Source organism: Echiichthys vipera, assembly GCF_963691815.1.
Source record: "Echiichthys vipera genome assembly, chromosome: 2".
NCBI lineage: Eukaryota > Metazoa > Chordata > Actinopteri > Perciformes > Trachinidae > Echiichthys > Echiichthys vipera.
The window spans coordinates 14,391,032-14,403,802 of NC_139827.1; the positions used below are offsets into that span (position 1 = coordinate 14,391,032).

General features: G+C 42.0%; 1 protein-coding gene across 1 annotated transcript in view; it reads left to right on the forward strand.

The window, feature by feature from the left end:
- Nucleotides 1-12,771, forward strand: part of LOC310955890 (myosin-10) — a 59,246-nt gene that overhangs the window by 42,422 nt on the left and 4,053 nt on the right. Inside the window, exons 24-44 of the mRNA XM_083925970.1 lie at nucleotides 7-138; nucleotides 455-661; nucleotides 1,080-1,217; nucleotides 1,430-1,553; nucleotides 2,252-2,423; nucleotides 4,945-5,157; nucleotides 5,451-5,595; nucleotides 5,753-5,959; nucleotides 6,150-6,254; nucleotides 6,508-6,660; nucleotides 7,457-7,705; nucleotides 7,800-8,012; nucleotides 8,299-8,511; nucleotides 8,628-8,789; nucleotides 9,490-9,618; nucleotides 9,865-9,953; nucleotides 10,151-10,274; nucleotides 10,487-10,576; nucleotides 11,063-11,181; nucleotides 11,800-11,908; nucleotides 12,035-12,207. Of these exons, the coding sequence (XP_083782096.1) occupies nucleotides 7-138; nucleotides 455-661; nucleotides 1,080-1,217; nucleotides 1,430-1,553; nucleotides 2,252-2,423; nucleotides 4,945-5,157; nucleotides 5,451-5,595; nucleotides 5,753-5,959; nucleotides 6,150-6,254; nucleotides 6,508-6,660; nucleotides 7,457-7,705; nucleotides 7,800-8,012; nucleotides 8,299-8,511; nucleotides 8,628-8,789; nucleotides 9,490-9,618; nucleotides 9,865-9,953; nucleotides 10,151-10,274; nucleotides 10,487-10,576; nucleotides 11,063-11,181; nucleotides 11,800-11,908; nucleotides 12,035-12,207 (3,266 nt within the window). The remainder of the gene's footprint in view (nucleotides 1-6; nucleotides 139-454; nucleotides 662-1,079; nucleotides 1,218-1,429; nucleotides 1,554-2,251; nucleotides 2,424-4,944; nucleotides 5,158-5,450; nucleotides 5,596-5,752; nucleotides 5,960-6,149; nucleotides 6,255-6,507; nucleotides 6,661-7,456; nucleotides 7,706-7,799; nucleotides 8,013-8,298; nucleotides 8,512-8,627; nucleotides 8,790-9,489; nucleotides 9,619-9,864; nucleotides 9,954-10,150; nucleotides 10,275-10,486; nucleotides 10,577-11,062; nucleotides 11,182-11,799; nucleotides 11,909-12,034; nucleotides 12,208-12,771) is intronic.

Here is a 12,771-nt window from a genome sequence, read left to right on the forward strand (position 1 = left end):
TCTCAGGTGAAGCCTCTGCTGCAGGTCACCAGGCAGGAGGAGGAGCTGCAAGCCAAAGACGAGGAGCTGGTAAAGGTGAAGGAGAGACAGCTCAAGGTGGAGAATGAGCTTGTGGAGATGGAGAGGAAACACCAGCAGGTAAACATGCCCTCTGTTATTTTCACCTCATACAGGCTGATATAATTTTGGCCTAAATAAAGGCCAAAATTACTTCAGAGAAACTTTATAAACTTTATAGTTTAAAAAAAGGGTGATCCTTTCCCACCATTGTATTGAAACTGTTGCACAATAATTTCCCTCGGGATAAATAAAGCTTCTTGAATCTTGACTCTTGATATATTTTTTTATTATAACAGGCTTTTAATTCTGTACCTGAGTGTTTGTAAGGAAATTACTGTCTTTGTGTTCTATCAATTATTGTTAACAATTTCAAACGGTTGTTCCCCCTCTTCAGCTCGTAGAGGAGAAGAATATTCTAGCAGAACAACTCCATGCAGAGACGGAGCTCTTTGCCGAGGCTGAAGAGATGAGAGTCCGTCTGTTGTCTAGGAAGCAGGAGTTGGAGGAGATCCTTCATGACCTGGAGTCAAGGGTGGAGGAGGAGGAGGAGAGGAACCAGAGCCTGCAGAATGAGAAGAAGAAGATGCAGTCACACATCCAGGTTCATAGCTTCAACTGTTTAAACCTGACTTGTACATACACAAACATCTCTCCTATTTTTCTTTTTGATATGCTGACATCCACACCGTTAGTACTTGCCTCACAAGAAGAGTATACATTTTCACAATTGTCCTCATTTGAACATTTAAAGGTCCTTTCTGTGTAACAAATCTAATCAAACCACACTGATGAAGCAGATTAGCTGAATTTCCAAGTGTTAAACTTTGATCGTTGCTTATTTATTCATAAATATTTAATGTTTTACGATTTAAGCCAAGTGTTGAAGGGCTTCAAAGTGATTTATGTCTAAAACTTCCATCACTTTATAAACTTCAGTGTTCAAACTTCAACCTTCCCAATCACATTAGATTTGTTATGAATCTTCATCTGTGTGTATGTGTGTGTGTTCCTCTCCACAGGACCTGGAAGAGCAGCTTGATGAGGAGGAAGCTGCGAGACAGAAGCTGCAGCTGGATAAAGTGACAGGCGAGGCGAAGATCAAGAAAATGGAGGAGGACATTCTCCTGCTGGAGGACCAAAACTCTAAATTCCTCAAGGTGAGAGAATTCAATGCAAATGATGGGTCAAACAACATCCAGAAAACAGAAAAGGTCAAAAATAAATAAAAGTCATGGATGATGGATATGATGGGACAGATATTAGTGAGTAATTAAAAAAAAGATTGTGTTTTTTGACCTTTTCACCTCCATTTGGTAGTTTTGTGTCTTAACACTTCCAGTTTAACCCACACTTTAATTTTACCAAATAGGAGAAAAAGCTGCTGGAGGACAGAATCGGTGAGATGACCTCCCAGCTGACAGAGGAGGAGGAGAAAGCAAAAAACCTCAGCAAGGTCAAGAACAAGCAGGAGATGATGATGGTTGACTTGGAGGGTAAGGGACTCTGACTCCCAGCAAGCTGCTGCTGCTGACTTCATTTTGGGTTTGAGAATAGCAAACATTTACAAGAACAGACGAAAATTGATGGAAGGTCAGATCAGTTGAAAGACTAATGGGAAGTTAAAGTAGCCTGTGTACGATGCAGTGTAAACATAAAATATAACAGATTATGAATGATTGCAAAAATGTAATAAATGCCAAAAATATGTTTATATAGTGAGTGTTTGTTATTAATAACATTCTGGAAAGTTAGCAAGCAAACGATTAAGTTAACAAGCAATTGAGGTGCAGACCAGAGGTTTGTTAGAATGTTTGAACAAAAAGGAAAAGTATATCAACTACTCTCCCCATGTTACCTTGAACTCTTGAAAAATGTGTTTGCATTTGAGAAAGACACATTCTTCAAGCTTTCAAGGTAACACAGGGTGAGTATTTTATATAGAAATTATCATTTTGAGGATTAGCAAAGCAGCTAATCTGATTACCGTTGTAGTTGTCGCGCTGTCTGCTGTAAGCAATTAGGAGTTTGTCTTTGTGCCTCGTATGACTCTCGTGTGACTTTGCCCATTTACCTCTTAAATTAACTGAGGTTGTTTTGCTTTGTCTTTAACATCATAAGTATTGGCCATGTTTGATTAGGCACTTTGTTTATGAATGTTTATTATAAGACATGTGATCGTGCCTCCCTTCAGAGCGTTTAAAGAAGGAGGAGAAAACCCGACAGGAGCTGGAGAAGGCCAAACGCAAACTGGATGCTGAGACGACGGACCTGCAGGACCAGATTGCTGAGCTTCAGGCCCAGATAGAGGAGCTGAAGATCCAGCTGACCAAGAAGGAGGAGGAGCTGCAAGCTGCTCTGGCCAGGTCAGTGTTAGACATATGAAAAACTCTACCAAAGTACACACAAATGTCAAAGCAAGTGCAGAAGACGGTCACCCTGTCTGCAGAACACGCAGAAAGAAAATCACTGTGAAAGTCTGTTATTACTTTAATGTTCAAACAAACAAAAAGTGCTGCTCATATCATTTCTGGTTTTCAATATATTTCTGGTGTGTATCAGTCCTCTTTGAACATTTACAACACATTTTAACAATACCGAGATAATACTGATAACCGTGATCATTTTGGTCACTATAAACTATTTCATCATCTCTACCCCAGAACTGTCAGAGAGCTCTTCTTCTTCTCCTCCTCCTCCTCCTCCTCCTCCTCCTCAAAACTGAAGAAAATGCTATCAACTGATTAAAAGAGAGCACATGAATCGTTTAGTATGAAATCCAAAGCCTCATGATCAAATTCACTGAACTTTATTTTTAGTCACGACTGGTCATACTTCTCTGAACCTGCATCATTACAAACCTAAAATGGTGTGGTAGAATATCACTGTTAGTGGTGTTGTTCATTTCAGTATGTATTATACATCTGACTAGTGCACTACATCCCATTTCCATGACAACTGCACTCAAGTCAATAAGGAGGCCTAAAATAGACAAGACATAGTCAACTCTGACTTAAAGCTGCTGCAGTTGGTGTTTCAGCACACATGCACACTTTTTGTATTTCACTCACCTCCACTCTCCTCTGCAGCTCCCAGCTGCAGTGTTTACTTCAACAACACGGGCTCAGACCTTTCATCTTGGAGGCGGCCGTGTCTGATTACAGGCAAATTGATGTTGATTGATTCTCTTTGTCCTTGCCTTTGCAACAGTTTTTCCACATGAAGCAATAAAGAGCTGGGCTGGATCAGGCTGTCATTTCACAGTGGAGGAGAAACTATTAGACGACAAGTCTCTGTTTTCTGTCAGAAGATTTTTGTCTTTAACCCGTTCATGCCCGCAACTGAAACTTTGAATGTCCTTTGGTTGAAATTTTCAATACCGGTCAAATCATTTGGCTGAAAAGTGAGTTCTTCTTATCATGATGGGACTACTGTTTCTAAATATATTTCTTTACATTTATATTTTGAAACAGAATGCACTAAATAGTACAGTATGACTACTTAATACAGTGTAAGAAAATCTAACACTATTTGTATTTAAAGTATTTTGTATCTATGAACTCATAACGTTAAGTTAAATATCGAAGATATGTTCACATCTGCAGTGTTTGTTTGTTTTTTCAAAAATCCTTACTTTGTTCTTAGTTTTTTATGTGATCTGAAGATGTTAAAGTTTTACTGTTAGATACTTGACCAAAGTATTTCCAGACCAGATTACAAGACCAATCAGAACAAATATTGTGGCATTTATTTATATTTATTTTCTTGTTATCATACTGAACATAAGCTTTGGGCACATATGAGTTATGGTGAAAAACGTTGCCGGCTCTGGTTTTAGAAGATCTGTGTGTTGCCACTCTATTCCGGCAACCAAATATTTTTCTTATTTTAGCTCGCTCCTCTGTTTATAGTGATTTTCCACACAAACATTTCTGAGCAACACTTTTAGTGCCGTGTTCAATTATATTCCAATATATCCGTCACAAGACTGCATGCAGATGAAGTAAACAGCTCTGAAGGTCAGCTCAGATTATTTTAATGTGACTTCCCAGCAGTTTCCTCTTCACAGCAGACCAATAGTCCAGACTACAGGGGTCATTGGTTTAATGTCTGTCTGACTAATTTCACACGTTGAAATCATCAGTTTAGTCACAGCTCCAGTTAATTATTATAATTAAGCTTTCATTAAACTCGATGCGGTACATTTTTAATTCAGCAGCTATTCTGGGAACAATAGTATTCTGTGATATTTTTTTTTTGATTGGTGGTACGGTGTTCATTATGAATCATTATTACTTTCAGTGTTTAATCAGTGGATTCCTTCTGAAGTTGGGAATGTTGTTGCAGCCAGCAAGGGTCTGCACAGATCAACAGTCTCATTAACACGTTCATCTTCTCACAGACACACACACACACACACACACACACACACACACACACACTATGTGGACTGCTTAAGCAGTGAACAGTTCACCACACTGTGTGCACCGGTGGCCTCATTTCTGCTTTCCTTTCCTCTGATATATTTGGTTAGGTTTGGTTTATTTATGGATTTAGAAAGACAAAAAAGGATCCAAGTGATAACGTGAAAGTGATGAACACTTTATTCTGACATGGTCCCCATATAAATAACCTTTCATATAAATATCATTACTTTAGACAGACAATAAAAGTTTAATTAATGCCATTAAATAAATGTACATCACTGCATTATTGCACTTGTACTGTCATTTTGACCACCAAAATATACCTCATAGATTTCTATGATGAAACTAAAATATTGAAATTGGAAAAGGTTTTCACAGTTTTCATTACGAGGAAGACCAAGCTGTCTGATAAGGGTCTACTCTTGAAACCTGACTTGTGTTCTTTTGTGTCTCCATCCAGGAGTGATGAGGAGACCGTCCAGAAGAACAACGCCTTGAAGCAGGTTCGGGAGCTGCAGGCACACCTAGGTGAGCTTCAGGAGGACCTGGAGTCGGAGAAGATGTGTCGAAGTAAAGCTGAAAAACTGAAAAGAGACCTGAGTGAGGAGCTGGAGGCTTTGAAGACGGAGCTGGAGGACACGCTGGACACCACCGCAGCCCAGCAGGAGCTCCGGTGAATATTTAGATCTGATTTATCAATGATGATGATGAAGGGCAACTCTGCCGATTTCACACATCAAAGTCTGTTCCCAGGTCTTGAGGAGTACAACTGCATATGTGGGAAAAGTTTTTTAAAACCTTTTTGTGGCTCAAGGGGCATTACTTGAAGTTCATTTCTCAGTGGATATTAATTGAGATTTTATTAAGACCACAGTAGCAATAAACCCTGAGTGTTGAGATGTTTTTGTATTGTATCTAAGCAGCTGTCTTCTCCTCCTAACACTCTCCCTTGTGTCCGAACTCCAGGTCCAAGCGAGAGCAAGAGGTAGCAGAGCTGAAGAAGGCCATAGACGAGGAGACCAAAAACCACGAGGCTCAGTTCCAGGACATGAGACAGAGGCACGCCACAGCGCTGGAAGAACTGTCCGAACAGCTGGAACAGGCCAAGAGGGTGAGTGGGTCATACCTGGTTACACTGGCAGAGCGTGTACATAAAGCTTAAACTGGCAGTTAACAGACAGGATTCTAGCAGCAGCAGTCCATTTAGAAACTACGGCTTAGAATATGGAACAATAGGTTTATTAATCAATGTTTTGTTTTTTTTGTAGTTTAAGGCCAACCTGGAGAAGAACAAGCAGAGTCTGGAGACTGACAACAAAGAGTTGGCCTGTGATGTGAAGAGTCTGCAGCAGGCAAGAACAGAGTCCGAATATAAGAGGAAGAAACTGGAGGCCCAGCTGCAGGAGTTTATGGCCAGAGCCAGCGAGGCAGAGAGAGCCAAGGCAGAGACGGCAGAACGCTCACACAAACTCCAGGTAAATAAATACCCCCCACTGACAGTGTGTAGGTGTCAGAAAAGCAAAGATTTGGAGCAGTTTGGCTTTGGAATGAAGGGATATACAGCTCCAGGATTCTCTAGAAGCCACACGTATATTTTAATGAGAATATTCATGGCGCGCTTTTGTTTATTGTGCTTTCCTCATAACCCCATTTGTCTTGCATTAGACGGAGATGGACAATGCGTCCGCTTTGCTGGATGGGGCTGAGAAGAAGAGCGTCAAACTGGCCAAGGAAGTCGACAAACTGAACAGCAAACTGCAAGACTCAGAGGTATGAAAGGCAGCATCAACAATAGCCAAGTTTAAAGCCACAGGGAACTTGATCTAGAATCACTGTAGAAGGCATACAGCATTTGTGTGAAAATGGACCTTACCCGACAGTCGAATTAAAAACGTGCTCTTGTTCTTGTGATCACACTTCACTAAGGAGCACATAACAGGTATCTCTTAGACTAAACTTAAAAAAGTAGACCGGTACGTATCCTTGATTCTCTTCCGTCTGATCAACCTTTTCTGGCGTGTAGGAGTTGCGGCAAGAGGAGACGCGTCAGAAGCTGAACCTGAGCGGCCAAATCCGCCAGCTGGAGGTGGAAAAGAACACCTTGCTGGAGCAGCAGGAGGAGGAAGAGGAGGCACGACGCAACCTGGAGAAGCAGCTGCAGACGGTGCACTCTCAGGTACAGTCTTATTCTCAATGCCTTGGCTTGCACCGGCCTGTATGAGACATTATTGAGCATGAGAATAGCCCTCATATATTTAAATCTTGTACTTAGCCCTTATACACTTTTACAATTTATTGATTCATCTCAAATTAATCTTCAGGTTCCCAGCTTTCAGATGACTTATCACTTCTATGTGGCATCTATTGTTGACCTGCTATCCCCCCCTGAACATCCCCTGTCCCCCACCCTCAACACTTAAAAAAGGCGTGGCCATGGAAGGGGTTAAGGAGTCTCATAACATTTACAGCTTAGACACATATATGTAGATGTTCATACACAAACATGAGAGGTAGGCACACCTTTTAAGAAACAGTGATACTTGATCGAGTGCCAGGAGAAGAACCAGGCTAACGTTTCCAGCTGTGAACACCTGCTGTTGATGTGCAGAGCAGCATGCGGACGGATGTAAAGTAGTGCGATCTTGAGCAAATTAAAGAACACATGTAGTGAAAATGTGTTTTTCTGGAGGCAGATGATACAGTAGTAAACTGACATTTTACAGTTAAAATTGTTAAACAGTGAAACATTAATTATATGAGTAGCTGAGACTGCTGGTAGAAGAACAAATCACAGCTCATTATTTCTAATTTGCACCATATTATCATTTGTCTTATCGCCTTTTTTGCACAAAGCGCTGCCGCTCATTTCGCCAGCACACATCGCTGTGACACTAAAAAAGCAAGATGATCCCTTGTTGAAATGTTGTAATATCTTTATGTATTCACTGATTTAAAAAATTGCCTTCCTGTAGCTGTTTGAGACCAAGAAGAAGCTTGAGGAGGACGTGGGGTCGATGGAGGGTCTGGAAGAGGTGAAAAGAAAACTCCAGAAGGATGTGGAGCTGACCAGCCAGCGTCTGGAGGAGAAGACCATGGCCATGGACAAGATGGAGAAGACCAAGAACCGACTGCAGCAGGAGCTGGACGACCTGATGGTGGACTTGGACCACCAGAGACAGATCGTCTCAAATCTCGAAAAAAAACAAAAGAAGTTTGACCAGGTACGCTGAGCCGCCAAAACGTTTTCAGAAATGAGAGATTGACATCAGATATACGCCGGTGTGTTGAATGCCTTTGTTTGTTTCTCCGCATTAGCTGCTCGCAGAAGAGAAGACTATCTCAGCTCGTTACGCTGAGGAGCGTGACCGTGCGGAGGCTGAGGCCAGAGAGAAGGAGACCAAGGCTCTGTCTATGGCCAGAGCTCTGGAGGAGGCCTTGGAAGCCAAAGAGGAACTGGAGAGGTTTAACAAGCAGCTCCGCGCTGAAATGGAGGACCTGATGAGCTCCAAGGATGATGTGGGGAAGAACGTGAGTGACCTTTGACCTCTTAAATGATGAGTAAAGAAAAAAACACTTCTCTGCAGATAGACATGTCCAGGTTAAATCTCTTTGGACTTTATTTACAGCTAAATTTATATCGTAGCAATAATTCTTATTAGGCTGATCAGCCAGGATGCTTTTGTATTTTTTGTATACAAATCACTCAAATGTTGAAAATTCTTCTTTTTTTCTGAGGACCTTTGATCAGGCTTCGTCTAGCCTGTTTTGCTTATGTTATTATTATATATATTTTTTCGTCCGCTGCTGCGTACAGGTCCACGAACTGGAGAAGTCCAAGCGAACGCTGGAGCAACAGGTGGAGGAGATGAGAACTCAGCTGGAGGAGCTGGAGGATGAGCTGCAGGCCACGGAGGACGCCAAACTGCGTCTGGAGGTCAACATGCAGGCCATGAAGGCCCAGTTTGACCGAGACCTGCAGGCCAGAGATGAGCAGGGAGAGGAGAAGAAGAGGTCGCTTGTAAAACAGGTGCACAGGGCGCACAGATGATGACTATCATTTCTTTGACTTTCAGAATCACAACATTTGTATTGAGTGCTGCAGCATTTGGTTTAGACATGTCGTGTGCTGTCTTACTCCTCCAGGTGCGTGAGATGGAGGCAGAGCTGGAGGACGAGAGGAAGCAGAGAACTCTGGCTGTTGCCTCCAAGAAGAAGCTGGAGATGGACCTGAACGAGCTGGAAGGACAGATCGAAGCTGCCAACAAAGGCAGGGACGAGGCTGTTAAACAACTCAAAAAACTACAGGTACACACACACACACACACACACACACACACACACACACACACACAGTGAATAACCTAGAAGCCTTCGAAAGTTTACAGGTTTTCAACACGGGGCAGATTTTCACCATGTATATAAATGGACTCAATGTTGATGGTGCAGCATGAAAAAAGTTATTATTAATGCATTATTATTCTTTGTCTTGCTTCTATTTTTTAATAAGTTTTGTAACTACAGCTGACATGATGCTTTGGGGGATGTTAACAAGCAGCTATACTTGTTTACATTTAGAAAATTAGCACCATTAAAAGTATACGGAATGTTAGGATTTTTTGTTCACAATGTACCTACTTTGTACAGACAATTATCTTTTATTATTATTATAATTATTATGGATTATTTTGATACTGAAGAAAACCTAAAACATGGCCCTTCTCAGGAAATTTCTGTCATAAATTCAGTTTCATATCGGATTATGGCGGTTTAGTGTAAGTAACGCTGAATCTAAAAATATGTGTATAATGTCAGTGTGTTTAGATTTGATTTATGATTTATGATGCTGCAACTGCTGACCATGTTTCTAAGCCGGACAAATCAATGTGCCAAACTTCCTGTTATTTGTTTACACGTGCATGCACCTGCACACCTCACACTCCTGGCCTGAGTGCTCACTTTTCTGCTGTGTAAGTCTTTGCCTCGGCCAATATTGTCTGTTCTGTAGGTTCAGATGAAGGATTATCAAAGGGAGCTGGAGGAGGCCAGAGCCTCCAGGGATGAGATCTTCACCCAGTCCAAGGAGAACGAGAAGAAACTCAAGGGCCTAGAAGCTGAAATCCTACAGCTACAGGAGGTCAGCGTCTAGAGTTTATTTTATATGGAAAACTGCTGTGAATTAGAATTCAGATGATTATCTTATATGAGCTGTAAATATATATTTTATTTATGAAAAGCAAAATGACTTAAGGTAAATAAAGATGAGAATATAAATCTTTTATCAGACTTGTTCTAGTCAGAATTAATTTCTGTGTTTGATGAGAGTGCAGCTCATACAGGATCTTCTCCGTCCTGATCCGAATGTGTTTGTTTGCTTGTGTAGGACCACGCAGCATCTGAGAGGGCCCGTCGACACGCTGAACAGGAGAGGGATGAGCTGGCCGATGAGATCTCCAACAGTGCTTCTGGAAAGTCAGTGTCACTGTGTTTGAACTGATATTTTAAACGTATATGACCAACAGGCGCCTTTCTTTCCCCACACATGGTCATCTTTTACAAAATACAAAAGAGGATAATTTAGTGTTTGGGTTAGATTGAATTAGGAATGGGCGATCCATGTAGATTCATTAGTTTGGTAAAATGTGTGTGTGTGTGTGTTTGTGTGTCAGGTCGGCGCTGCTGGAAGAGAAGAGGAGGCTGGAGGCTCGTATCGCCCAGCTGGAGGAGGAGCTGGAGGAGGAGCAGGGCAACATGGAGCTGCTTAACGACCGTTTCAGAAAGACCAACATCCAGGTAAACCGACCGGACAGAAATGTTATCACAATGTCACACACTTGGTTCCAAAAATTCGTGTTGCTTCTATTAATATTACACAAGACATTGAACACACGCAGTCAAAGCTTACATGTAAACTGAGGTCAATGAGCACGATGCAAACATCTCCCTGTCATGGATTACACTCTCTCATCACTTGTCTTTCTCTCTCCTTCATCGCTCTTCCTCAGGTCGATAACCTGAACACTGAGCTGGCCGGAGAACGCAGCACTGCACAGAAGAGTGAGAATGCTCGGCAACAGATGGAGCGGCAGAACAAGGTCTTGTATCCACTTTATTCTCGGGGGGCGTCACTGTAGAAATGATTGTGGGTGAAAGTTTCTGCAGCAGTTAGCTAGTCCGTCCCAGTGGCTAACGAAAATAATTAGCTTTCAACTGAGAAAGTGCTTTGTATTGTTAACATCTTTAAAAAGGGATGTTTGGGGTTTCAGAGTAGGGTTGTATGAGGTACTTATCCATAGTCAGTGTTTTCCCTACTGGAGAGGCAGACAGGATCAGTTTAAGTGTGCACTATATTTATAATATTTTCACAGATTTACCTTCCTGTCAGACAGCCCTGTTTAAGTTTACACTGGGGGAACTGAAGCGGTTCATGTCAAATGTCATTAAAACAATAAAACAGATTAATAAAGGGATTTTTTCATCACCTCACATTAGGGGACGTTAATGTTTCCCCGCTGTTATTTGACCTACATCTTATATTTAAAGCTTATAATGATCCTAACAGTTACATATTATAAACGCAGGATTTGAAATCCAAGCTGGCAGAGCTGGAGGGGACGGTCAAGTCAAAGTTTAAGGCGGCCATCGCTGCCCAGGAGGCTAAGATCCTGCAGATGGAGGATCAGATGGAGCAGGAAGCAAAGTAAGTGATCAAACTCACCCGTCACAGATGACATCTTACATCCTCAAGAGACGAAACATTGGAGGGGTTTCTTGGTTCACCGTCACTCATTTTAACATCAATAAGTCATCTTGACAAAGTAATTTCTTCCTTTCTGGCATTATTCTAAAATGTTCCTAATAAGCGTATGGCACACTAAAATGTAAAAGAAATCCACCAGGTGTTGAAACTCAAAAATTTTAAATTCTCATATATTTCTGATAAAAGTCTGACCAATCATTTTATTCGGTCTGCATAAAATCATTTTCCAAACTTCTTGCCGGTCATCTGTCGCTCCTTTTCATTTGCGCTGCTCATGCTGCGTTCAATTGTCATGGGAAGTCCAATGTTTCGGACCTCCATCTAGGCAAAGTCGATCTCATTCACAGTGCATTTTATCTAGTTGGAGGGCCGAAACTTCCGACTTCCCATGGCACCTGAACGCAGCATTTCTCTCAACGCATGTGTTTGAGGAGGAGGGAGTGAGTGAATGTGGGGGGAATGTTGTTGTTTTTTTAAATCATTGCTTTATTAGCCTAATCTGAAGAGAAAACTATGCCAAAAACAGAATCATTGCCCGCTTTTGTTGTAAACTTGCAGGGAGAGAGCAGCAGCCAACAAGATCGTCCGTCGTACGGAGAAGAAACTGAAGGAGGTGATGATGCAGGTGGAGGATGAGCGTCGTCATGCCGACCAGTACAAGGAGCAGGTATTGACTCACGGGGAAGCAAAGTGACACAAAAGATTCACATTTACTCTGGATGTTTATCCTGCCAACCGCCCACGACCTCTCACTGTCTCCGCCTGTTTCCCCATGTGTCCATCCTCCCGTCAGATGGAGAAGGCCAACTCCCGTATGAAGCAGCTGAAGCGTCAGCTGGAGGAGGCGGAGGAGGAGGCCACCAGGGCCAACGCCGCCCGCAGGAAGCTGCAGAGGGAGCTGGACGACGCCACTGAGGCTAGCGAGGGTCTCACCAGGGAGGTCAGCTCCCTGAAGAACCGCCTCAGGTACGAGGAGAACTCTGCTAACCCGTGTTAGAGATGCTCAGTTTAGTTCCAGGAAAACACTTCTAGAAAAATAAAAGCAAGCACAACAGTAAAGAGCAACATTAATGACACAGTCATACAGCAGTGAATTTGCTGTAAGGCGTCAAGCTATTTTAGTGGCATCCAGTAATAAAACTCTGATATAGTTGTTTAGTTTAAAAGTTATTAGTATTGATACATTCAGTTTTATGTTGTGTGCTTACTAATACTTTGACATTTTGCGTAAACAAGCTTATTTGCTTTCTTGCCAAAAGACGAGAAGGTCGACTCTTGTCTGTGCGCTGTTTCTAGAGTCAGGAGTGATTAGCTTCGTTAAAGAGCGGAAACAGGGGAAAATAGATTACCTGACTCAGTCCAAAGTTCAAAAATATGTGTTTGTTCACTTACTGCAGTAGTTTAAAAAAAAAACACCAGAGTTTAAAGCAGAGTCAGGCCTCTTCCTGCAGCTCTCCCTCTCCCCTCTCTGCCCTGAGCCAATAGGAACGCCCTCTCTAAAATAACCTGACCAAAGTCTCCAGTCACAGG